The 25122-nt window shown below is 40.8% G+C and overlaps 4 protein-coding genes and 1 long non-coding RNA gene across 5 annotated transcripts; 2 read left to right on the top strand and 3 right to left on the bottom strand.

Moving 5' to 3' along the window:
* Positions 1-794: 794 nt before the first annotated feature.
* Positions 795-1259, top strand: LOC117778685. The gene is made up of 2 exons (XR_004616830.1): positions 795-1063; positions 1095-1259. It is a non-coding gene; the product is annotated as an uncharacterized LOC117778685 (long non-coding RNA).
* Positions 1260-1331: 72 nt separating this feature from the next.
* Positions 1332-5302, bottom strand: elovl1a (ELOVL fatty acid elongase 1a). Its single transcript, XM_034614429.1, has 8 exons — positions 4948-5302; positions 4076-4174; positions 3769-3959; positions 3368-3448; positions 2755-2811; positions 2531-2636; positions 2225-2364; positions 1332-2128 (listed from the first exon to the last, which is right to left on the bottom strand). The coding sequence occupies exons 2-8, from the start codon at positions 4134-4136 to the stop codon at positions 1817-1819; spliced, it is 948 nt and encodes a 315-aa protein (XP_034470320.1). The 5' UTR covers positions 4137-4174; positions 4948-5302; the 3' UTR covers positions 1332-1816.
* Positions 5303-9847: 4545 nt separating this feature from the next.
* bokb (BCL2 family apoptosis regulator BOK b) lies at positions 9848-16736 on the top strand. The gene is made up of 5 exons (XM_034613988.1): positions 9848-10295; positions 10712-11043; positions 12410-12538; positions 14832-14995; positions 15659-16736. The coding sequence occupies exons 2-5, from the start codon at positions 10821-10823 to the stop codon at positions 15782-15784; spliced, it is 642 nt and encodes a 213-aa protein (XP_034469879.1). The 5' UTR covers positions 9848-10295; positions 10712-10820; the 3' UTR covers positions 15785-16736.
* A 1208-nt stretch (positions 16737-17944) lies between these two features.
* thap4 (THAP domain containing 4) lies at positions 17945-20552 on the bottom strand. Its single transcript, XM_034613989.1, has 5 exons — positions 20416-20552; positions 19473-19629; positions 19052-19161; positions 18465-18568; positions 17945-18120 (listed from the first exon to the last, which is right to left on the bottom strand). Exons 1-5 carry the CDS (start codon positions 20438-20440, stop codon positions 18004-18006), a joined length of 513 nt encoding a protein of 170 aa, XP_034469880.1. The 5' UTR covers positions 20441-20552; the 3' UTR covers positions 17945-18003.
* A 1212-nt stretch (positions 20553-21764) lies between these two features.
* agxtb (alanine--glyoxylate and serine--pyruvate aminotransferase b) lies at positions 21765-25122 on the bottom strand. Its single transcript, XM_034614421.1, has 11 exons — positions 24756-25122; positions 24097-24289; positions 23923-23987; positions 23692-23792; positions 23526-23596; positions 23352-23436; positions 23122-23220; positions 22855-22924; positions 22595-22690; positions 22273-22401; positions 21765-22082 (listed from the first exon to the last, which is right to left on the bottom strand). Exons 1-11 carry the CDS (start codon positions 25026-25028, stop codon positions 21975-21977), a joined length of 1290 nt encoding a protein of 429 aa, XP_034470312.1. The 5' UTR covers positions 25029-25122; the 3' UTR covers positions 21765-21974.

Genomic DNA, 25122 nt, shown 5'->3' with positions numbered 1-25122 from the left:
TTCATGTCGCATCCCCCCCCCTCTTTTGATACGCTCGAAAACCAGGGGAGAAATGGGATTGGGCCCTAATCACCAGTGACGTTTTTTACTGCAAACAAATAAACCCGGACACAAGGCTTGTTTTTTTTAATCCTCTATTTGTTAGATTACCACTGTAACTTGTTTCCTTTTAATTCGACCACATTTTCTATCGATGCATTATATGGTTGTCCTTCACCACCTGAGACAGACTCAAGGTTTGTGATAAGACAAAATTAAATCATGCATTTATGCTGCAGATCCTAATTCATGCACAACGCTACCAGACAACTATCTGAACTACAAGGATACTCGGAGACCTATCTCAAGCAAGGTCCAACCGTCTGCTAATGAAGCCACATGTAAATTCACTGGATCCAGATTTTTATTTGGATCTGCACCAACTATAGCCATGAGTCCCCTAAACAAGTCAGATTTTTTTTCATATAGATCTATGAATTATTCTATTGAGAAACTAATGCTAAGATATGCACTGTCGCAATGCTCATGAAGGAAAATATCCTAGAGTACCAAAAATGTCTTATTTTTCCCTCGGGTATGTCGGTAGTTTTCTTTTTGCATAATCCTGCCAATTGACAAAAGTACAAAAAACATGCAGAGGAATTTTCCATGTTATGTCTGGTTGGAACAGAAATATCAGTTGGACACATCTGCTCTAAATAAATTACAGTAGCTTATTTACAAATGTGTTTTTTCTCTGGCAGCAAGATCGTGCTGCACATGTGTTCCTACATAAACTTTCATCTAACCTCAGATTCTTATGGGTTCAGAAAATTGTTTATTTTTTTAATGGCAAAAGTGAAAATTACATCTATGGTGCTTTCAAGTCAGAAACAGGTCAAACATAAGTTTTAAACATGAGTCAATTACATCATATAAACATATTACTTTGTCTTTTTTGCAGCAGATGTCAGACCCAATTTTTAAAAGCTTGCACTTCACAACTCGATCGTCTTCCACGGTGTATTTAACAGAAACACATACACACGTATGTGCATATTCAGGAAACGGCATCTACAGCATTGTCTTTTATTTGATTCAGATGTATTTGAAAGCACCCTGATAACTTCACTCAGAGTGGGCTGAGAGAATAGACCATACAAAGTTGCAAAACTCAGACATGCATGATCACACAAAAGCAGTGTACACCTCATTACGCAAAAATCTAATCACTCCTGTAATATACAGTTTAACATTTCATTTCCACAATTCTTAAAATTGAAAAATTGAGCTGTGGTATATTTCTTACAAAAGTGCACACCACACAACTGCTTTCCAAATGACACAGACAATCAGTTTTTAGTTTTTTTTATTTCAAATGATAAATAAGAACAGACAAGAGAACAAAAAAATGTAATTAAAAACTTTGTTTTGGCATAAGCTTTGTGGCAGTTATTTACACGTGCAAGTCTTTCAGTGGGAACGGTGCGATACTTTTCAAACAACCAGGGTCATGCCGGCCGAACGGCAGTGTGGGTAAAGTTCGAGTCGGAGAACACCATCAGTGACAAGATGAGCACCAATCTTCATGTAGCGTGTGTCACAGTCAATAGTTTCACAAGAACCAACAGTGTGTAACATGTAGAGATCACCACCAAAAACAATATGGCATATCCCAATAAATGTGCATATGCTTAAAAGACTAGACTAATTATTATGAACAGAAGCAGTATATCGGAATCTGTGCCACCCCAATATGCTACTACATGAACGATGAAGGACAGGTGGCGCTGTAGAGCCACCTGCTGTTCTTCCTTCTCAATCCCAGTCACTTAAGTTAGATTTCCTTTACTTTGCCCATGAAGATTTTGCCGTTGGTGTAGTGGGACACGTTTCCATTCTCCTTGTGCTTGCCGTTGGCCGCCACAGCGATGGTACGTTCGCTGGTCGAGCCGTTCAGCTTCGGCTTGTTGTTTGAGGCGGGCAGCCGCTTGCCCTTTATGTAGGCCTGCACCCAGAAGTTGGAGAACATCAGGAAGAAGAACACTCCGTACATCCAGATCAAGTGGATCCACATCTTCACCTGGTAGTCACATTTCTCCATGAAGTAGTACTGGCTGATGTGAACGGAGACCAGGACAAACTGAACCTGGAGAGACGGGGACAGGGCATGTGGTTAGAAATTAGTTTGCATTACCGATGATTTCAATGGTATTAGATTTTGTTTTTTGAAATGGGGACGTACAAGCTGGATGGCAGTCATGTACTTCTTCCACCACAGGTATTTCTGGAAGCGAGGCCCTGCAGCAGAGAGTCCATAGTAGGAGTACATGATAACGTGGATGCCTGCATTCACCATAGCGTGGAAGGTGCCCATTCCTCCAGCTTGAGAAGAAAAAACACAGGAAATTGTCTCAACTGTCACACATATGGCTAGGACTTAAAAAAAAAAAAATAGATACATTATCCTTGTTTAAGCCACAATACACAGGGACAAAGTGTAAACGTGATAAAAGTATGTAGCGAGGATATGATGTTGAGTGAACCTCACCAGGAGTCAGTGTGACGCCCCACCACCACGTCCACGGCATGACGGAGTGATGGAACACGTGGAGAAACGTGATCTGGCTTTGTTTCTTCCTCAGCACAAAGAATACCTGAAATATAAAAATTCAGCTAAGCTCAAGTTGATATGCACATGAGGCATATGCCAAAATATTCTGACGAGTCAGTAGAAAAAAAAAATAAAGAAAGAAAAGATGAAAGTGTCCTTACTGTGTCGAGGAGTTCAATGAATTTTGAAAAATAAAACGTCCAACAAACTCGAACCATCTGGGGGGAAGGAAAAGATCGGAAATAGTTGTGATCTCAAAATTTAACTGAATTTTCACCAAAAGGAGACAAATACCGATTTATTTATTAATCATCTGAACAAACATGATTTTCAGGGCCCAACAATAAATAAATAAATTAGAGCACATACCCCTGTCAAAGCCCAACAGTCCCTCTAAATTCAAGCTAACTGCATCAAATCTAACTCTCAAAAAATATCACTCCTTTTTTAATCAAGATCTGAGAATTATTAAAACAATTATAAAAGTGAAAAAATAATCCTGGATCTGCCCCTTGATCCTGATCGGCAACAAAATTATATGGAAAACCTTTCAGGTGTTTTTGTGTAATCCTGCTCACAGAATAAACCCCTATACACACACATATTTTTAAATGAACTTTAAAATACTGAAACTAGGTATAGTCAACAAAAAAATACACCCTGATTTATATTCATTTATTTAGTTGACCACTTGACATAATAAAACTTAATAAATTCAACTAGACATGTTTTGTCAGTGTAATAAAATGAGACGAGATGATGAACCCAACTTACTCTGAGAGTGTCAGGGCGGAAGGAGGTGTCGACTAGGTCACATCTCCATGTATAGGTGGTGCCCCATCCAGACAACAAGAACTATGTGTAAAACAAAACAAAAAAAACACATTCTCTTAATGTCAAACATTACATTACATTTCATTTAGCGGACGCTTTTATCCAAAGCGACTTACAATAAGTGCATCAACAACGAGGGTACAAACCCAGAATAGCAAGAATCATGCAAGTACATTAGCTTAAAAAAAAACCTAACTACAAAGTGCTACATGTAAGTGCAACTACACATCAGTTTGGTTTTTTTGTGAGTTGACGATGGTTATTAGACCATCATATTCTTAACCAAGGTGTAGTCAGAAGAGATGCGAGTCAGCTCCATTCGTCACTTTTTTTTTTCTTACCTCCACCACTATGAAGGCGTTCAGTAAAACCATGCTGACGTTGTAGACGATCATGGCTGCTTTTAAACTATAAGGTTTGCGGTTCGCCATCAGGCGAGGCCCGACGTACACAGAGAAGAAGACGTAGGCCAACAGGATGATGGTCATCTCTACGGGACTCTGCATCAGAGGGTATTCTCTGATTCTGACATCTGGGGAGGACACACACACACACACACACACACACACACACACACACGCTCAGTAATTCACATCTTTAAAAAAAATTGCTGTGGAATGAATCACTGACGGAGACAAAGACACTTACCGGTTCTTAGTAGTACATACTCGTGGAACTCTAAAATGTTTGACATCGCTTCCCCCAGCATGGTGATGACTGGCTTTTTCTTTTGTTCCTATGAAAGTCCTGACAAATATGAAAAAGACAAGATTGTGAAACCAGCAGACGAGGAGTGGAGCTGAAAATGAGGTTAGCCGGACAGGTGAGCAACTGAAAGACCCATCCACCTGGTTTCCCACCGACTGAACAAACAAGGAAACAGCTGCTGGCTCATCAAACACCTCCAAGAGTCATAATGTACATAATGTTAAAAAAAAAACCTTATCATAAAAGTCCTCACTGTTGAGCACAAACTTGAGCTTCATTCAAAAAAAAAAAAATGCTTTAATTCAATTAGTAAGTAAAATAGAATCATACAATAACAAAATAGGGTTAGTTTGGCTGTTTTTATGAAGAATTTTGAACCATCTGATTCCTGCTGTTAAAACAATGAAATGTTCCTTTGCTGACTAACAGAGCAAGTCAAACAGGTGAGGCAAAGAACTTGGCCCATATGTCTAACCTAGCCAGACAACTGTGATACTGAGGAATGAGCTGATCTGGGAATCCCAGGAGGTTCAACTACAGAACAAACCAAACCCCAAACTAAAAATATATGGTTAAAGTGGAAGAATTTAAGATTTTTTGTCCTTATCTGCCTGAAATTAAACCAAATTTAAACACTGAACTGAATGAGCGTGTGGCAAACAAAAAGTCACCAATCCAACCAGAAAACACAAAGAATCAGACTTACAATCAAAGCATAAGAAGCATTTTACAGGAGCAGCACAGACACAAAAAGTTCCCTGAGGTTTACGCACCTCAAACTGCTGGAGCTGCATTCATACAAAGTGACTCACCTGCTGAGAACAGGTCCTCAGCTCTCAACTCCTGCTCAGCCGGAGCAGGCAGCGCACCCAGCCCAGAGGATCCCAGGCCTCGGCAGCACCAGTGTGAGGGATCAGGTGGAGGCCGGACACATGAAAAGAGCTACTCTGTGGGTGGTGGAGGCCTCCAGCTGTCCTCCAAGGTTTCTTTTGGTAAAAATCCAGAGGCTGAAACTCCCACAGGTTTAGGGGAATTGTTGGAGATGGACAGAAAGCAAGAGAGGTGAGTAAAAGTGTGAGGCCAGCTCTGATAACGATGAGAGTGAGATCATTCAACTCAATTTAAACCCGAGGGCACTACTACAGACCTTGCTGGTTTCAGGACCACACCCTGTTTCAGTGCTCGGCTCCACCTCCTTATGTGCACTTGGCCTGTTTGTGATTGGAGGGCCTCGTCAATGATGGAATGGGGGATGATGTCAGAGCGATGGATGAGGTCTGAAAGAACCTCGATCCATTCAATTAATGGGAACATTAGCATAAAGAAATAAGGCTATAGCTTCACATGAAAGAAGAAACATTGTTGGTAGAATGATCAAAACGTCTAACCTGAGTGAAAGAACAGGTTTGACAGTGCCGCTCCAAAAAAAGACTAGAGTATGTCACTAAATAAAAAATCTAACTTTATCCAGGCTAAAGGTAAACTGTCACATTGTGTCGCCCTTCCCTTCCTGTGTGGAGGCCCAGAGGCTTGGTTCCTGTTCAACCCCTGCTGGTTTTACCTGTTCCCCGAGCACTTGCAATAAAGGGTGTGATGGTGCTTGAAATTTCCCCCCCCTCCACACGTACGTTAGACTGAGGTGTTGCCTGGAACGCAAGGAATCTGCCGGCAGAGAGAGGCAGAGACAGAGAGAGACAGAGAGAGAAAAGGAAAGAGGAAGCATCTAGTTACATACTGTGCAAACCACTGCCACTAGAACCTTCAACATTTTAATTACCTCTGCCGGCAAGCAGGTTCTGTTTTCACTCCTGTACGTTTTTTTGAAAAACAACTGCACAGTTTTCCATGAAACTTGGTGCATGGATGTGGTATGGGCCAGGGAAGAACCTATTCAATTATGGTGCATCCAGCAATCTTCTTTAACACTGTGAGATATGGTATTTAAAATTGTCAGCATTTTCCCAGGGAATAATTCATGGATCTTGATGAAAAAAAAAAATCTGGCACATTTATGGGAACTGATTTGTAGACATATGCACCATGTTTGTAGTATATTCGTATAATTATGTCGATGTGTAGTTTAGCATTTTCAAAATTTGCAGCATTTAGTATTCTAAACATCCTCTTTTTAAGAGAGTTCCCATATAGATACAAACAAAAAGATGGCTTGATGCAATTTTATTGGATAAATGAAAAAGTACATCTTTTGTCACTATCCTATAATTTCTGTTGGAATGTTGGCTTCTTTCTGGCTGCTGGGCGGAGGTATGTAGGAATGTGCTCTCCTGATGGACATTCTAGTATTGTACATAAATCTAGGTGCAAATATGCGGAATTTTAAAATAAAGAAAGGGAGAAGTGACAAAGCTTGGTTCACGTAAAGATGCTACATGAATGCACTGCCTCGCTGTGCTTTTAACTTTCAATTTTAATATAAGTCAGAACCAATTTCATGATGTGGACGATTGCAACAAAAAAAATTCTGGGGAAAAATATATCAGAAACTGGGTTTCGTGTTTATATCTCATGCGATAGGGCCGATGACAGTTTGTGAGATTGTTTGTTTCAAGTTTCAAGTTCATTCACGTCATTCCAGCCATATCTTTAAATCATACATTAAATTGTACTCGGGCACAAAAATACAGTTAAATGACAACAACAAAGGAGCAGTTCATACAGTTTGTACTGAAAACAAGGGATCAGTGGCCACCGAATGGCCACTTGAAGGTGTGGCACTCTCACTCGCCTTGGGTCACAGAAACGAGAAACTGAGCTTGTTAACACAATTAACAGTTCAGTTTCAGTGGTTGATCTCTAAAGAAGGTAATGAGGGGAATACAGATAATATCTTTGCCAGGAGGTTAAGTTTCACCCCTGTCCGTTTGTTGGTTTGTTTCTTTTTCAGCAGGATTAACCTACGCAAAAATTGCTGAACAGATTTCCACAAAACTTGCCGTATGGATGGAACATGGAGTAAGAGAGAAACCATAAGATTCTGGCTTAAATCTGGACAAAGGGGCTAACTCGAGAATTTGTTTTCAATTTCTTTAACATTGCGAGACGTGGCTTTTTGTAAATAAATTTTTGCTTAATTCCTGGATCTCACTGGAATAAATTAGCGTGTGAATTTTGGTAAATCTTTGTTTCATTTAAAGGTTCAGTGTGTAGAATTTAGTGAAATCTAGTGGTGAAGTTGCATGTTGCAGTTGAACACCCCTCAACTCAACCTCCCCTTCCAAACAGGAAAGAGAACCTGTGGTAACCTTCAGTTGTCATAAAAACTCAAAAGGTGTTTAGTTTGTTCAGCTTGGACTACTGTAAAAAAAAACATGGCTGCCTCCATAGAGAGGACCCACTCCTGATGTAAATATAAAGTATTTAAATATAAATCGCCGGTTCTCTGGTAAAGAAAACCACAATTCGTACAATTTAGATGAATCACACAAGTGAAAACATCACTAGGATTATTTTATATTCAATCTCTGCCAATAGTTCCCTTTCACCTGAATCTCACACCCTGGACCTTTAAGAGACCGTACCAAGTGTTTCTGCATTGGGAAGAAATGGACTGATGCCTTTCTTACAAAGCTGCTGCATTAACAAGCTGGTCGCTCATCAGCCAGGACACAGCCAAGTTAATAGCATGTTATCTCCATAAGCAGTGGGCAAAATGACAAAACCACACTATAATGAATTTAAACCTTTATTATAAAAAAGAAATGAAGCCACAGAAAGATGCTGACAAGCAGCGTGACCAATAGATATTGTTATTTTGCTGGACTAGCTGACTTGTTGTTTGGCCCAGATGACTGATGGAGGATCATGTCATTAACTGCACATGAATATGAGAATTGGTTTCATTGTCTCCAACAACATTGACCCCCTGTTTGTCAGAGCTGCCGTGTTCAAGAACACAACAACAAACTCCCTGTTCCTCTTGGTCTTGTGACAGTTGAGCATTGACTTAAGTCTGGATTTTGTTGGTTTCTATCACATAGAAACCAACAAACAACAGCACAACACGGTGTTGTCTGTGGCCCACGGTTCTCTGTCCAACAGCAAAACCAAAGAATAGTCCCAGCCCTTGTGACATACCAGGCATCTTCAATTAGCCAATTGTGACAAAGTGGACAGGATGGATGCCTCTGGATGTGAAAGGCTGTTGAAAAGGAATGAATGGACCCACTAAAATGTCGACATGCATTTCTCAGTATGGTACATACCTGCTGTTATATGGTTCATATGACAGCAGGTACGATTGCCTAAAAAATGAGTCACAGTCAATAAGATAAATAGGTTTTCAGTCACGGTTGTGTTTCAGGAATGAGACAAAACTAGATTCCATCAGTGGTTAGTAATGGTGTCTGAGTATGGCTGAGTATGTTTCACAATACAGTATAACAATTTGCATCATTGCAATATTACATTTTTTGGCAAGTTTATGTATGAATGTGAATCCTGTTTCAAATGGGAGCAGTTTTTTTTCCTTTTTAGTCACACTTTCACATAATCTCACCCATTGCAGTGACATCACACTGTTGTGAGTTTTCATGTTTTGTTTATTAATCTTGTTTATAAAAATTGTACAACTGTATTCGTATAGAAATGGATGGCCTACAAATCAATCGTCAAATTATTATGCACAAACTGTATCTTCATCTTGAGATTATTCTATTCTATTCTATTCTAATCTATTATTGAAGGTATTACTATTTCTAAAAGTTATCTCAGGCTGAACTTTAGGACTGAATTGCAGTATATTTTGTGGACCTTTCATCCTTTGATACGTCTTGCGTACAGACAAAAATGCCGGTGTGGTGCTGGTAGCAGTAAGTGTTTGATTTTTAGTAATGTAACAGTATTCATTTGTACAGAAAAGCTCATATATCCTTTGTTGCATTAATCCTCTTGATGTTCCCAGGGATGAAGTAATGGGAGTGAGTAACAGTGACCCCAAGCGGCCAAGAAGTTGATGTAACTTTTGTAATAAATAAAAAGCATAATTCATACAAACAATAGAAATGGGTAATAATAGGTTAACACAAATAAAATAATTTTGCCAGTACCTGTCATTTTTGTGTGTATATATATAAATAAATAAAATAAAATAAAATTAGAGCCAACTTTACTTTAATTGTATTTTAAAAACGAAACAGAATAAAATAAAACCGAAGGAACTTCCAATAAATTGAATTTGACCATAGTGTGTTTTTACATAAATGGAAACAAATAAAACTAAATAAAGTAAAACCTATGGAAGTCCCAATGAATTTAACTTGACCATATTGTATTTTCACATAGTAAAATAAAATGAAACAAGATCAAATAGAATTGCCTCGTATATAGAACATTTATTCAGAAACCCAGTAGACTGTGTGGTCAGTGCAGAGTAGGACATCTATATTTATCTGTCCTGCATGGGATTAAAAGTGCGCCTCTTTTGGTCTGAGCAGGAACACTTACATAAACATTGTTAGGAGATCAGCAGCAGGTATATGACACACCTGCACCACCAGGAAAACCCCGTATGTGACCTCGCTTCAGTTTGATTAACATCCTCTGACCACTGACTCCAAGTTTAAAGCTAAACGTTTGAGACTTTTACGCACAAGATTGGAAACAGATTGATGGCCTATTTTTAAAAGGACATAACAGAAAGCTACATCCGGTCAGAGATTCACAGTAGAGGCGTTATAATCTGCCCGGAATTTGTTGAATGAAAACGAGGGTGCAGTTGTTTTGTGTCCCTCTCTGCGCCGTGCGTTCTTCTCCTCGTTGAGTTGCATGGAGCCGTGCGTCAAACCCCTCCCCTCCCAGGCTCTCCCTGTGCTGCAAAACCAACTCGTCCTCTGAGCGCCAATGGGAAGGTGGAACAACAGGTAGGCGTCCTCTAACTAACTGCGTTTCACGGATCAGTCAACCGGTGCTTTTCGGCAAAACGAGTGGACCGAGCAGCCCACGAGCTCCGAGAGCCCGAGGCCCAACTTTACGCAGTGGTTTCCCCAAAGTGCCTGGAGCGGTAGCTGCTTGAGAGGAGACGAGTCACAGAGAGCCGGTGTGAGATGTTTCCTGATTAATCAATTGGAGATCAATCATTGGAAGACTCGCATATCTGTGACATCAGGCGCGTGGGCATCTTTCTGTGGATACTATGTAAAAGGTAAGCGTCTTTTTTCTCACGGCGCACAAACACATTGGTCATGAAATAAAATGTTCCACTCGGGCTATTTTAGATTAAACACTGGCAACAAGTCTGGTAAATCAGGGTTGGTCTGTTGGTGCCTTAGCAACACAAACATTTATCTTGTTATCTTGTGGTATCAGTGCTTGTTGCATAATCCAAAGAAGTGTAGCAATAATATCTTGTTTATCCCACCATGTGACTCACAACAATAACGCCTCCATTATATTCTTATATAAGTTTCTGCTCTGTTTTAGATGCTTGTGTCTACATGTCTTTATGCGCCCACGTTTTTATTGTTTCTCTTCCTCTTAGAGGAAAATCAAGATAAAATGGTATAAATCCTAACAAGTTCTCTCTAGATGCCTCTAAATAAGTCTATTTCTTTCCTGCAGCAGCCAAATCGTCTCCTCCAATAAACGTCCTGGGGATAAAGACACACTGAGACACAGCTGATCCAAAGAGGTCAGACATCTCTCTGACCCTGATCCTCTGCAGCAGGACATGGAGGTCCTGCGGAGGTCTTCTGTGTTCGCCGCAGAGGTCCTGGATGTGTTTGACCGCTCGCTGACAGAGAAGGAGCTGGTGTCTCAGTCCAAAGCCCTGTGCAGGGACTACATCTTGTCCAGGCTCAACCACAACGGCCTGGGATGGTCCGAGTCTGAACTCAACCTCTCTCCCTCAAATGCGGCGCTCGCCGAGGTTTCTCTGGTCCTGCTCTGCCTTGGTAAGAGAAACCTGATGGCCTCTCAACTCTCAAAAAACGGAATGCCAAAACTATTCCAGCAACATGTTTATGCATTCAAGGCTGTGGTTGTCATCTCCTGTTGATCCTGACTTGTAGCCCAAGTAACATAAAGTGGCCAAATAATTTATACTATGCTTTGTTTAAGTTTTGATTATTTGAAAATATTTACAGCCTTACCTGAAGTTATAAAACCATGGCTTCTACTTAACTTACAGCTAGACATGTCAATATTATTCTTTTAACTAGTGAAAAACTCAAAAGTTTGCAATAAGGCTGCACAATCCTTAAGGTTTTAATAGTAGAGACATGTTGTTTTTTTTCTTTTAGATTCTGATCTGCATTAAATTGGCTAAATAAATGATTTTTAATGCATGTAAATCTTTATGAAAAAAAATGTTTTTTTGGACAATCTTTACCATTTCACACTATGAATACATGGTGGTCCCCATCATGATGATCATGGTGGCTTTTAAAACTCCTGTTAACAAGTAAACTGACAAATGAACAGACCTGAAACATACCCCTCTGTGTGGATTAATAAAATAATATGAGCAGTCGATATGCTAGAATAACAACAATCTTGTATTTGAGATTAAGACTAAAATTTCAAGGCAAATGTGCAAGACTAAATGTTAAAGAATTTATATTTTACAGTTTAACCTAAAACCTTTATCACAAAAACTTAGAGAACTTGAATTGTTGAAATGTATTCATAAATTCCCATTTCTCTTTTCTGCATTGTTTATTCTGTGAAATTACAGTTTTTCATATCTGTTAATATAAACGCAGATACCGATGTGTCTGTGAAAGGCTCAGATCGGCTGATAAAATTGATACACTGCTACTTAACAAGCAATCAACAATATCTCGTGTGTCTTCAGCTGAAAGCCAACATGAGCTCACAGTTGTCATGGCGATATGATAATTCATTTTGGGCCTAAAAAGCAGAGATGCTGCCTTCTTATCGACTGTCAGAACACAGTATAGACCGAGGAATTCCATCACTAAGCCTTCATTGATAATTGATTTATACAAATAAAGGACCTGGACCCAACTGACTTCCACATAATGTAGTTTCTATTGTTGTGTGCTGTTTACTTCAGGCTGTGATAAGTCTGAAGCAAATGATAAGAGGAGGATTATGTCAGTGTGCGTGAGAACCAGGTGATTACATCCGGATGACTTGACACATTTCAGACGGCAGCTAAACTCCTCAGTGTCTCTGTAAAGACAGAGACGTTTAAATAACTGGTTTGAACTGAATCTGTGTGTTTGCTTTCGGTCTCGTTCATTCAGAATAACTGTGTGTTCTTTTCTCCCTCTGTGCTCTCCCTCTGTTACCTAGGCGACGAGCTGGAGTGCATACAGCCCTCTTTGTACAGGCACGTGGCATGGCAGCTCAACATCTCGGTTGCCATGGAGAACATGGTTTCGGATGCCTTTATCGGCGTTGCAACGGAGATCTTCGCAACAGGTACACGGCTGTTCTGACCCGAAAGTGTCGATGATGACGTTACAAGTTACGAACTGGGCATGTGGGTGAGCAAGAGTGTCTGAGTTCAAACACTCTGTTGCAGATAGTATCAATTATTGATTGATTGATTTGTGCTCTGTGTATATAAGGTGTTGACTTGCTGTGAAGATATTCTACCTGTAGTTTGAAGTCCAAATACACATCAAATAAGTTTTTTTTATAAGGTTAAACTAAGTGATATATTATATGTGGATCAGAAGTTTCCATCTAATATCTGTATTGGAACTGGCCCCCCAATAAATCATATCAGTCAGGCTCTAGTTTAAAGTATAACCCACCTTATATATCATGGATTGTCCTTTTATACATTTTTTCTCAGGAGAGGCTTCAGAGGGTTGTCTTCAGTTGTCTTGACAAATGATCTGCTCAGAGCAGCAAAGACATTTTGAAATACGCATAATGAAAAACTACGGACTTTATGTCGTCTGCATAAGCCTTTGGGGGAGATTGGTCTGTTTGCATCGCAGTAAACAACTCAAATCTGTCTCTATTCTAGGAAAGATCAAATCAGGCTGGTTAAAATGTGAATTTCATGCCTGTGTTCTCACTAAACTTGCGCTTATTTCGACGTCACGCGGGTGCAATTTTGGGAAACGGCGTGGGATTCCTTCTGAAGAAATAACAAACTGGTGAACCTAGGCTGCCCCAGCCTTCTTGGACCAGTGGAAACCTGGATATAAATAGATTAAGTTATGAAAGTTTGTTTTTCCTGCCCTTCTTTTTTCCAGCTTTGTGGTATTTGCTATCATGGCGCCAAGTGCTTAACATGAATTTAGAAACCAGCAAGATATGGAATCTGACTGCATATCATCACCACTTTTTGTGGAGCAGCCATCTGCACTGTGGTCTCCCTCAGTAAAATCAACATTGCTCGCCGCCTCTCCATCCATCTTCGCCCGCCTCCCACCTCTGTTCTCTCTCTTTCCGCCCTCCTCTCCTCCAGCTTTATCCTTGACAATCTTGTCTCTATTCCTGGCCTGCTTCTCCGTAGGGAGCGAGACGTGACGTGCTCTGACAGCTTTCATGGACCGTTATCTCATTTAAGCTCGCTCAGGGCTCTATCCCCTTATAGCACCGGTCAGACGCTGTAGCCCAGCTCGGCGTTACAGCCATGACAAAGCAAGCAGAACCTATAGGAAGCTAATGCCATTACACCCTGAACTGCATCACAGACGGTCATTATAACAATCCCTGCTGCCCTGGAAACCGTACATACAAGTGGCCGGATGTCCTTCATTATCAGATTTATTGTTTCGTAAGATGTAAACTTGGCCTTCTTCAGCTTTATGAATCTCATTTTCCCCAGAGAGATGAAGACAAAATCCTTTTCTGAACCCGTCGACCTCCCCATGCCTGACATTTCATCAGTGCTTCACCCACCTCAATGCAAAGGCAGCACAGTCTGGCCCCCTTAATTTACAGCTGGCGTGTGACGCAGTTAGAACTGTTATCAGCCACATTACCTCAAATGTGGCAGTTTGTTGACTTACACCTCATGTTTACAGTTTATTTCAGTGCAAGGTCCACCAACGGCCCCACAGGCCTCCTGTCAGCTCACAGACGATGAGCAAACCTCAGAGGAGAAGGATGTTAAAGTTTGGCGTTGCCTAGGAAAGGAATGTTTATGAATACATATGGCGGTTTATCGTTTCCAGTCATGGCCTGCGTTTAAATATTAATTTGTTAATAATTTACCATAAAACAAACTTGTTGTCTTGTGGGAGCTCATAGTCTGTATACAAATATTTGTCTTCTTTTTCCTCACTCTTGTTAAGGATCAAGGGCAGAGGGTGTTGATCCTTGTCGAGCCCTCTGAGGCAAATTGTGATTTCTGAATATGGGCTATAAAAATACAATTGGATTGATTTTAAAGATGGACGACAGGACAGCTCCCCAAAAGTGAATCCCAAGCATCTTGATGGCCCCCTGGTGGCTGCCTGCAGTATAGGCCATAAATCCGTACTGATAGCCTGTCTTTAAAATATATTTGTTTCACCCAGATAAAACTACATTTTCTTTGTCCTGGAAATCACTTCTTCTTTGCATCTCAAAAACAGCAGTTATGCTGCGCTGCCACTGGCAAGTGCTGTTTTTAGAGCGGCAAAGAAGAAGGGATTTCTACATCATTCTGCACAGTCAAGCTCAAACAATACAATAGTAAGCGTGATATGAATGAGTGTGTCAGCGTGTGACTTAAATACTAACCCATCGCTGTCTATTTTTCTCCCTGAAGGTATAACATGGGGTAAGGTGGTATCCATGTATGCAGTGGCTGGAGCTCTGGCAGTGGACTGCGTCAGACAAGGACGTGCGATCAACGTACACATCATAGTGGACAGTCTGGGACAGTTTGTCCGCAAGTTCCTGGTTCCTTGGTTGAAGAGACGCGGCGGATGGGTAAGTGACAGCTGCTGGACATGCTGATAATCATGAGCTGTGCTTTGGAGGAGGCTGTTTTCCTTTTCCTTTTTAGATTTGAGAGAATTTTCACATTTGAGTCAAGGAGAGATGGTTTCCCAGGTACAGCATATTATCTCTTTAAAGAATGCTGCATTAGCATTGTTTTAAAAAGGCATTGTGGACAAACACAGAATTGGCTTTGACATTTTAGAAAACAAGGGGGTAAAGCACTGCTTGCCTCTGGTTTCTGAATACATTATGAGTCATTATGACTATTATGACTAATTGATGATTATCTAATTTGTAGATCAGAGCTCAGTTTGCTTTCAGAAGCGTTAGAGAGGAGTTGTGCCAAATCTGATTTCATCCTTCTTAGAAAGGCCTTATCCTCTCCTCAGCCGACTGTCTCTTCCTGTTGGTTGATCTGATACAATGATGTGCATATACGATTAAGAGTATACACATATATGTGTGTGTGTGTGTGTGTGTGTGTGTGTGTGTGTGTGTGTGTGTGTGTGTGTGTGTGTGTGTGTGTGTGTGTGTGTGTGTTATGTAATCAGATTCATATATGGCCTTATTCTTAATTTATCTCAATCCATAATTAAGTTTAATAGAAATCAAATTGTTAAAATATCTCTTAATGTCCTTCTTTTTTTTCAGGCGGAGCTCACGAAATGTGTAGTAAAGAAAGAACTCATTCCTGAACAGCCGTGGTTGTCGTCTGTCGTCGAGTCCCTGAAGTACTTCCTCACCACGATGTACGTCTACATCATGAAGGAGCCATGAACAGTCGAGACGGAGTGCACAGCAGCCCCGGCGTGATTGATTGATTGGAGAGTGAGATCTCGGACTTATCAACAAAAAGATGGTTACTGTGCTCGATGGGGACTCGGCCCCCGCCCGCAGATCTCGGTCTGTTGCTGAAGGGCCACCGGCAAATGTTTCATCAGCGTCATGTTTGTGTTGTCTCGGGGGTCCGATGGGTGTGCAGGTGATTACCCTTCATCCAAAGAGTAGTCACCGTGATATTTAAGGGCATAAATGGAAAGTGTGTCTCACATTCGCCTCCTTTGTATATTTTCACTCTGCTTACACCTGTGCAGTAAACCAGGCTTCTCCCATGTTGTGACTGTGATGTGTGATGATGTTCAGTGAGCTGCTGTGGGAGGCTGTTCATACTCCTGAGGTAAACAGTCGTATGTTGTGATGTCACGTTTTTCTCAGGATATTACATTAAGATGGACGCCTGTTACGTAATGAAAGTGGATGCTCAGCGGGCTGGGTCTCTGAGAATCCTGAGAGTCTGGGAACGACTCTCAGGGAGTTTTCACTCAGAAGAGCAATATCAGGTGGTACCAACTGCTTCATGGGTTTGCACTTTTGTACTTGATGAACGCACAGGGTGTCTCTTTCCTGCTGTGACCCAAAATGGTGTGACCTGGTGCAGTTTTAGACACGATTCATCAAGAAATGTCAGGTCTCGTTGTGCCCGTTTCTGGCTGAAGAGCGGAGGCGTGATACATACTGACTGCACATGTTTTGGCCGGTGTTCATTTTCCTTTTTAATCTGTAAATAGGTTATTTATGATTTTATATTTTTATTATAGTATAAAGAGAGCCGATTCTACAGCTCTTTGGAATGATTGTGTGATATGCCTGATGGTTGTTACTGTGTTAACTTATAAATGTGTCTGAAAGTTTTTTTTATTTTAATCCACAATAAACTTAAATCTTCAGACATGGTCTTGCTGCTGATTATTTTTTATTGATATTTTATCCATCTGAATTTATGTCCGACCCTTATCCCTTTGGGGATTTGACAATCAACAAATTAAACAATAGACTGTGTATAAAGATGAATCTCAGAACTGAAGCCAAAGCGCATTTGTCACCTGGTGGCTGGTTAGAGTATGGGTCATAAACCCAGACTCCTCCAAGTTAATGGATGGGACATGGACCAAACTAAAAAGTCAAAGCACACGTCAAATAATTTTTTTGTCAAAGATGGATCACGCTGTTTGTTCAAGTTCTAATTTCAGTCAGGTTTTAATTAGTTATTCAATGCTACAAAAAAATTGTTGAAACGTCATGATTGACAGCTGAGACGGACACCATTTTGTCGAGCGCGTGCATCGGTGAGACCTCGCTACCTAGATTGGCTCCAACGCTATCGCACAGACTCTTTTGAATATGTCCAGTAGAAAATCAGCAGGAGTTTTAGTTGATTCTGACCTGTGATGTAAATAATTAACAAAAACAGGGAATTTGAACTTTCACATAGTTTTACACATTTATTATTTATTTTTCAATATTTATTGAAAATGACATTCAAATTTGAACTCCACAAGGACAGAGGAAGAATTACATAGGAAGTAAAAGAAAAACTATTTGATCTTTTATACTGAAGGTCCTATGCATTCAAAGACATAAACCAAACACCATGAAACACATGGGGGAAACTCATGTGTTCCATATCATATATTATTAGGATCATATTAAGTAGCTGTAAACACAACTTTAAATTCAGTGCCACCCAGTCTACGAATAAAGCTCCTGATCTAAACAAACAAAACAGTGACTCCAGAAGCACAGCAGTTACTTTAGCTGCCAAACTTATTAGTGCAATGATATGTAAAAATGATACCGTCCTCAATATCATCCTTCATAAGCGTTCCAACCCAAAGATCAAATATATGGCATTTAATAGCAACATAACTCCAACAAACAAAAAGTATAGTTTCCCAAACGAGGCCATTAAGTAAAACTTACATCTGTCCCACAGCCATGCCTAAACCATTACCTGTTATTACTGTATGTACCATTAATGGATAATGTACAACATTCCACATACCATAGTATAGAATTATAGATATACTGTATAATTATAGAGATGTTTATATGTTTATCTGACACATCTCTGATTATTGACCAAGCCTTTTTTTAGCAACATTTGTCATTCCAGACAAAGTTATTTTTATGCATGAGAAGCCTGCCTGCGTGATGAATCAAGATGACCGACGGTAGATGATGTGCAAGTGCTGCATCAGAGGCTGGTTGTCTGTTGCCATGGAAACTGTCTGCTCCAGCTTTCCATCTGATCGGAGCTGAAACACTCTGGAAATCTGGAAGAAATGAAAAGAGAGGGTGAGGTCACACGACTCCTTTGAGGTCACTGTGACCTTTGACCACTGAAATCTCATCAGTTAATTTTTTGAGTCCAATTGAATGTTTGCACCACATTTGAAGAAATTCTGTCATTGCGTTCTTTGGCTATTGTGTTCACAAGAATGAGACAGACAGCCCCACTGCCACTGTCTTATGCCGATGCTGAAGCATGATAATTTACAGAGAAAAGTTCTGTTGCTGTTTTGTGGTGAAATATGACAGATTTGAATTTAGAAAACAAGCGAAGTAAATAATGAAGAGTGGTGCGTGGTCATAAAGAGTCAGAGAATCAGACGTTTACCTGCTGGACATGTGGCTCCTTGGCAAAAGAGATTCTGGCCAGAGCGTGGGTCTGCAGGTTCAGCTGCTGCCCAGTCAGCTCCCCCTCCTCAATCTCCACCAGACCTTCACAACACAGCACTCTGCAGTCAATACATGTGAGGTGTGTGTGTGTTTGCTTGAGACAACAAAGTAAGTTAGCCATTTCCAAATGTGACATAATGTAGGCAACTGTGCCAAATAAATCTTACTCTGGGAACAATCGAATTCCATTTATCTAAGCATGAAGGTTTTAAAATGCAAGTTTGACTTAGTTTTTAAAACAATCTACATCTTAAGGAAATAATAATATTAATGAGAACAATTTACTCACATGCACAACTAAAGACCGCAATAGAAAGACAGAACAAACAGAAACACTGCAAATTATAAACATGACTGCATCATGTTCCCATTTTTATCTGGAACATTGCATTATAATGATTCTCTTGGGAAGGAGTCAGAATGCCCAGCATTGAAGGGATTACTGGAAATTCAATGACAAGTGGGGACTTTGCAAATAAAAAGAAGGATACAACCAGGGACAAAATCTATAAATTGTAACTATACCTGAGTTTTGTGCGACGATGAACGCCACTCTGTTGGTTCCTGGCTGCATTCGAATGAAGCCACACTCCCGGTGCAGAGGCTTTTTAGACTCTGCATGGAACGCATTGAACCTGTCAACACAGTGTGGATCAAGCTTCAGTTTCCCTGTTGAATATTGGAGATAAACTCTGGTTTAATGACTTCTAGGTCCTATTAACTGATTTACAGTTCAGCATTACGCTTCAACTTTCTGGGCCTGAATCTGGCAATTTAGGCTATGACTCTCAGGCAGTTACACATTTCACACAGGAGATGGTACCCTCTCACCAAAGTTACATCCAATAGATGTTCGGGGGGTCAAGAGTGGGAATGAAGGCGGCACCAGTCTGCCTATTCAATGATGTGTTGCTTTTTAAGTCCGATTGCTCCCATGTTAACCTACATGAAGTTTATCATTGGTTGTCCCACATGGCTGAAGTGCAGGGTCTCATTGTAGCGGAAAGGTTTTATGGAAGGAAAGCAGCCCTCTCCAGGCTCGTCTGACTCCCAGCCACCCAGTAGCCAGTCTATGGGGAGGAGGCCTGGGTTCAACTCTGCTGCTGGTAAAACACAAAATAAGCACAGTTACTCCATGAAAACACAAATTTAAATGTCTTTAAACACACATTAACATGAATCCAACATATTGTGGCGAACGGATAAATGGAGGCAGAAGACGTTATCTTTCAGTCAGCAATGCACACATTCAGCGACACACAATAATAAAAACATGAAGATATGAACCTGTGTATTATTTGAATAGCTTAGTATTGAATGCACAATAACAGGGTAGCTATGTTTATACATGGCACTAGGCCCAGTTTAATATAAAACACAATTTTATACAATATATATAGGAGGGGGTCCCTGCTCCATCTCTCCATCAGTTTGGGGGTCCTTGGCCTGAAGAACGTTGAAGACCCCTGCTTTAGGGGACCTCACGAGCGCCCCCTACCCGGAAGTTGTAAATGATGAGAAATGATCTAGCTAATGTCGAACACACAGAGGAAGGTGTGACTATAATAAAGACATTTTCCTCTTTGGTGAAACGCCGTCGTCAGCACAGCCACTTCCAGCGTTAACAGACAGGACTCGTTGTGTTACATGCAGAGGTCGCGTCAGGACAACAGCCGCTTGTTTACGGTCACTGAAGCTCAAGTTCACTACGTTCATTATGAGAGCAGGCTGGGCCGTAAACGCACCACGGTGAGTTCGAGTTGTACGTACAAAGGAACTACAAACAGACTTCAGCTTCAACTGTGGGACGTTAATTCCAGTGTGCACGACTCTGTAGCTGGGGACGTTTCAAACAGGCTGCTCGTGAAGATTAAAACGGAACAACTTACCCGCGTGATTCACGGGACACGACATTGCTGATGTAAACAGGAAGGAATAAACAACCACACAGGATACACCACCAGGTTTAATGTCCTTAAATCAGACTGCGACGTGCTGAAGTGACGTTTATATAGACGCACAGCAGGGAATCATGGGAAATGTAGTTAGGGCGTAAGAAGCATTAAAAAAAAGGCAAGAGTAACATTTAAGTAAAATGTCTACATTTGTACGGGTGTTATCATACTTCTCCCAGTAGTGGAAGAAGTATTCAGATCATTTACTCGAATTAAAGTAATTATATTTAACTTTGTGTCCTTAGCACCTTTCAAAACACAGTTACAGGGGCCTGGAAAAGTAAGAAAAGAAATATTGAAGGCAAATAATAGGAAACTGTTGAAAAAAAGCCAATATGAAGCCATTTCAAACCAATTTGAAGATCACACAGCATTGGAGCACAGAAATAGAGATACAAAATATATAGATGAGAAAAGACTAAACTAAATAGATGGTAAGGTCAGTACTAGGAGGAAGCACATGCTTAAAAAAGTGTATTTAGCAGAGATTTAAGAGAGGATAAGGAGTTTGCATGACTCTTCTCCTCAGGGAGATTGTTTCTGACAGAAAAGTCCCAGTCACCTCTGGTCCTCAGCTGGAACTGTGGAGTGGCGAGCTGGGTCTTTACTCAGAAGGACTGGTCAAAAGATCTGCAGTGTAGTTCGATGCAAGTCCAGAACGGGCCTTAAAAGTCAGCAATATAAACTTAAGATTAATTCTAAAATCTACTGGAAGCCAGCAAAGAGAAACTAGATTTGGTGAGAAGTGTGGCTGCTGCGTTTTGGACGAGCTGTAATTTATGCAGACCGTCAGCTCAGGCAGGTGAAGAGAGGAAAAAGTATCTCTACACTTAAAAAATACTATGCTACAAGTAAAAGTCATGCATTCAAAACCTAAGCAAAATTATCACAAAATTGTACTTAAAGTAAGAAGTAAAATGACTCATAGTGCAGTAAAATGTTTACTCAGTTTTGTACTTTTATCTACAGCAATGCATCGTATTCTATAAGGTTGACATATGTCTGTGATAGCCATAAAAAGTCCACATTTTATAACATCAGCAAAATAGTTTCAGCTTTGTGAGAGGGTTTTTAAAGATTTGATTTAGGATATGAAATTAAGGAACAGTTCTTCAGAAAAATTCAACATTAACACATCTGCAGATACGCGCTTTAAACTGTCATCTATAAAGGGCCAAAGGGCCAAAGGGCCAAAGCTGTCAGACAGTAGTAGCTGACATGTAGTGAAGTGGAAGTATGAAAGTTGCATAAATGTCAATACTAATTTAAAGCACACAGACATGTCTAATAAAATAAAGCACACTTTATTGACATTATACAGTGCACTCAGTCTGGACCACTACATAACTGTCTTTTTTACTACTAACTACTTCACCTATAAAGGCACATTTACATTGCCTGTGTTTTTTTATTTATATATTTATAAAATCTCTGCGGGCCAAAGCACACACGTACGACTAAAATGCATGCATTGCCCCAGATGTTAAGCTCTGTTAAGCTTTGCTCTTTTTGCAGTTCTTGAGAGCGTCTGCCAGGGCGTGAAGTGCCATGTCAGCGTTGGTCTTCTCACAGTTGTATCCCATCAATCCAATCCTCATCACCTAATGAAAAGAGCGATGGAGAGGAGAGTGAGTCCACAGTGACTCAGCAGCATGATTCAGGAAGCTATAAAAACACCTGACTTCTGACATTGCTCTCGTTATAATTGTTTACGGTAAAATTCCCCTTTTAAAAAAAAAAACGTTATTCCAAAAATGACTGTAAATGGATAAAATACCAGCAGGAGCTCACCTTGCCAATGGAAGGACCCAGGCCTCCAGTCATCTCCATCTGGTGGTGTTTCATGATGTACATCAACAACTCCCTCCAGTCGTAACCGTCGGGGATGGCAATGGTGGTGACGGATGGAAGCCTTAAATCCTGCAGGACATGTCACAAAATTAAAAGAAAAATCTGGAGTCTACAATCTTACAGTGCAAACAGGCTAAAGGAATGTGCACTCTCATATTTAGGACATTACAGTGCTGTTCTGTATCTCTTTGTTGTTCTTAAGTATCAGGTTTTTTGTTGTAGTTTTGTGTGACACCTTTATACAGTGGTTAACCCGCCTCACCCTTTCAGGGACGAAGAGCTTGAGGCCCAGGTCTTCCAGTCCTCTGTACAGATAGGCTGCCACCTCCTTGTGTTTCTTCCAGGACTCCTCCAGCCCCTAGAGGGAGACAAAGGACAAGGCAGTTCAGGTGCTGGCAGGGGCTGGTGAGTTCACGGTTATTGAATGGTGTGGTAAATGTGTAAGGTGGTGAAAAGTACCATTGCCCCCGATTCGAAGTAAAGCCTTTGAATAGATGAAAAAGTGGTAAAATGCTGATTTACCTTCTCAACAAGAATTGCCAGACCCTCTCTCAGAGCGAAGAATCCAGACACAGGACCAGTGTGGTGGTAACTAAAACCCAGAGCACACTGGATTAAACATTGTTCTCATACCAAACCTTGGTGTTCTACAATAATATGAACATTTCAAAGTTCAAAGTTCAAAAATAAAGTTTAACGTCATGCTAAAAGATCATCTGCAATTTCTAATTTAAGTAAAGTTGATGTGGGTATGAGTAGAACATTAACGCTTGGTTGCAGCAGACTTACATTCTGGCTGGTTGGCCATCACAGCCCCAGTAGTTGGATAAATGTGTCATGTCAAAGAGGTAGGACACTGGTTTTGTTTTCCTGTTAAACATCTTGTGGCTGTGAGAGGTATCAGAGACAAAGACATTCAATTACTCTTTTTTTGTTGTCAGTTCTTTGTATACTGTTGTGACAATTCATGGAACTGTACGAGCAGCTACACGCACACACACCACAGAGTGGTTTCTTACCATGCTCTGTCATTAAACGAGATGGGGGCTGTGCCAGGAGGCGCATTCAGGGCCTTCTGAGAGCCAGTGTACAGGATGTCAATATCTGGGAGAACAAGAGGCAGATTATATCACATGCAAGTGCAGGGTGGCAGACTGATTAACTCTCAATTCATTTACTCATAATTTCCTTACTTTGCTTGTCCATAAAAATTGGTGCTGCTCCAAGTGAAGCAACTGTGTCGACCAGAAAGAGGCAGTTATGTCTGCGGGAGAGAGGGTTGGGAAATATGACATTATGCTTTGTAATTAGACAAGGTAGTTTATGTTCTGTTTCAGAGAGATGCAGAGTGAGCCTCACTTTCTGCAGATGTCCCCAATGCCATCTACTGGGTGACAGAGTCCGGCGGAGGACTCTCCATGTGTGAGGAAAAACAGGACGGGCTTGTGTTTTTCTATGGCCTACGGACGAAGTAAGAATAGAGTAAATTATTTATTACATAACATGTGTTTAGTTACTGTTTATGTTTGTTATGTTTCTTAGTTATGTTTTGGTTCTGATAGATGAGCCTGTACAGGACACTAAGCCTACCTGTGTAATTTCCTTATTAGTAAAATATCCTCCTGGAGTTTTAACCATTCTATGTACATTGGCACCTAAAGATAAAAACATTCATGATTAAATACTGATAGATATATAGATAGATATATAAATAGATATATAGATATATAGGTGGTGTGCGTAAAATCGTGCGTAAAGATGTACCCATTCTTTCTGCAATTTCTGCAACGCGTTCTCCCCAGATTCCGTTGACGGCGACAAGCACGCTCTCTCCGGGCTCCACCGTGTTGAACACCGCACATTCCATAGCCGCGTGCCCGGAGCCGCTCATGGCTATCGTCATGTTGTTCTCGGTCTGAAAGGCGTACTGGATCCCTCTCTTGATGTCATTCATGATCTAAGAGAAAAGGTGAAAACAACTTTTTTCCAGCTGCATTTCTCAAAAGGGTTCAACTGAGTGAATTGTGTGGGTGCGTAAATCCTATAGCTGTTGCCCTATTACGCACAGCTATTGATTGGATGTGAATAACACTTTGGTCACAATCCATTATCATTAATTTGGTTTTGTTATGTTTAATTGATAAAAAGTAGATGCATCGTTTTGCAGAATGGTGGTATAACTGTTAACACGTGTACCACAACAAACCTTTAAGTTGGATATAATCAAATAAAACCATCATTTCAGTAGAGGGAGAAATGTTCAACCATTTCGAGCAAACTTTAAAATTTAATGTAATATTAATGTTTTAATAACAGTGTTATATCTGTATAAGACCGAAAATGCACCTGCTCCTCCAAATTGTGTTCAAGTTCAGAACCTGGGTTAAATTTGCCCCAGTCTTAGTTTCCAACAAAAGCTTTACCTCATACATTTCCGGGTGCATGTGACCAATTATTGGCTTCGACCCTGCTGCCAAAATACGTGGAGGCACGTTTGAGGGTCCCGGTCCGAATAAGTAACGCATCGGAGCCTCGAGCGGCCTCAGCATGCACGCCGGCGGGGGGATGGTGACGGAGGACATGGACCGATCCAGGCGCTGCAGGAGCGGCGCGCTCCTGGCGGCCAAAGGGCCATCGAGGGCCGCTGCAGTCTGCTGGGCGAGCAGCGCGCTCCGGCGGAGGAAAGACCGCTGCATCACGACTGGTGTGCTGGTTCCTGAGAGACTCGCACTGAGTGAGGTCGACACCGACTGGTGTGCTGGTTCCTGAGAGACTCGCACTGAGTGAGGT

This window comes from Hippoglossus hippoglossus, chromosome 17 (assembly GCF_009819705.1).
Source record: "Hippoglossus hippoglossus isolate fHipHip1 chromosome 17, fHipHip1.pri, whole genome shotgun sequence".
In the NCBI taxonomy this organism is placed as follows: Eukaryota; Metazoa; Chordata; class Actinopteri; order Pleuronectiformes; family Pleuronectidae; genus Hippoglossus; species Hippoglossus hippoglossus.
The sequence above is the reverse complement of the archived record's forward strand: the minus strand, read 5'-3'. Positions and strand labels throughout refer to the sequence as shown.

Coding starts and splice junctions, on each gene's coding strand:
- elovl1a (XM_034614429.1), bottom strand. CDS start 4,136: ATGCTGGGGGAAGCGATGTCAAACATTTTAGAGTTCCACGAGTATGTA. Junction 2,812..3,367: donor TCCGCCCTGACACTCTCAGA/GTAAGTTGGGTT, acceptor CCTTCCCCCCAG/ATGGTTCGAGTTTGTTGGAC. Junction 2,129..2,224: donor ACATGACTGCCATCCAGCTT/GTACGTCCCCAT, acceptor CCGTCTCTCCAG/GTTCAGTTTGTCCTGGTCTC.
- bokb (XM_034613988.1), top strand. CDS start 10,821: ATGGAGGTCCTGCGGAGGTCTTCTGTGTTCGCCGCAGAGGTCCTGGAT. Junction 11,044..12,409: donor TCTGGTCCTGCTCTGCCTTG/GTAAGAGAAACC, acceptor TCTGTTACCTAG/GCGACGAGCTGGAGTGCATA. Junction 14,996..15,658: donor TGAAGAGACGCGGCGGATGG/GTAAGTGACAGC, acceptor CTTTTTTTTCAG/GCGGAGCTCACGAAATGTGT.
- thap4 (XM_034613989.1), bottom strand. CDS start 20,440: ATGTCGTGTCCCGTGAATCACGCGG. Junction 19,162..19,472: donor CAACCAATGATAAACTTCAT/GTAGGTTAACAT, acceptor CTGTGTTGACAG/GTTCAATGCGTTCCATGCAG. Junction 18,121..18,464: donor AGGAGCCACATGTCCAGCAG/GTAAACGTCTGA, acceptor CATTTCTTCCAG/ATTTCCAGAGTGTTTCAGCT.
- agxtb (XM_034614421.1), bottom strand. CDS start 25,028: ATGCAGCGGTCTTTCCTCCGCCGGAGCGCGCTGCTCGCCCAGCAGACT. Junction 22,691..22,854: donor TGGCAATTCTTGTTGAGAAG/GTAAATCAGCAT, acceptor GTCTCCCTCTAG/GGGCTGGAGGAGTCCTGGAA. Junction 22,083..22,272: donor TGGGTCCTTCCATTGGCAAG/GTGAGCTCCTGC, acceptor TCTTTTCATTAG/GTGATGAGGATTGGATTGAT.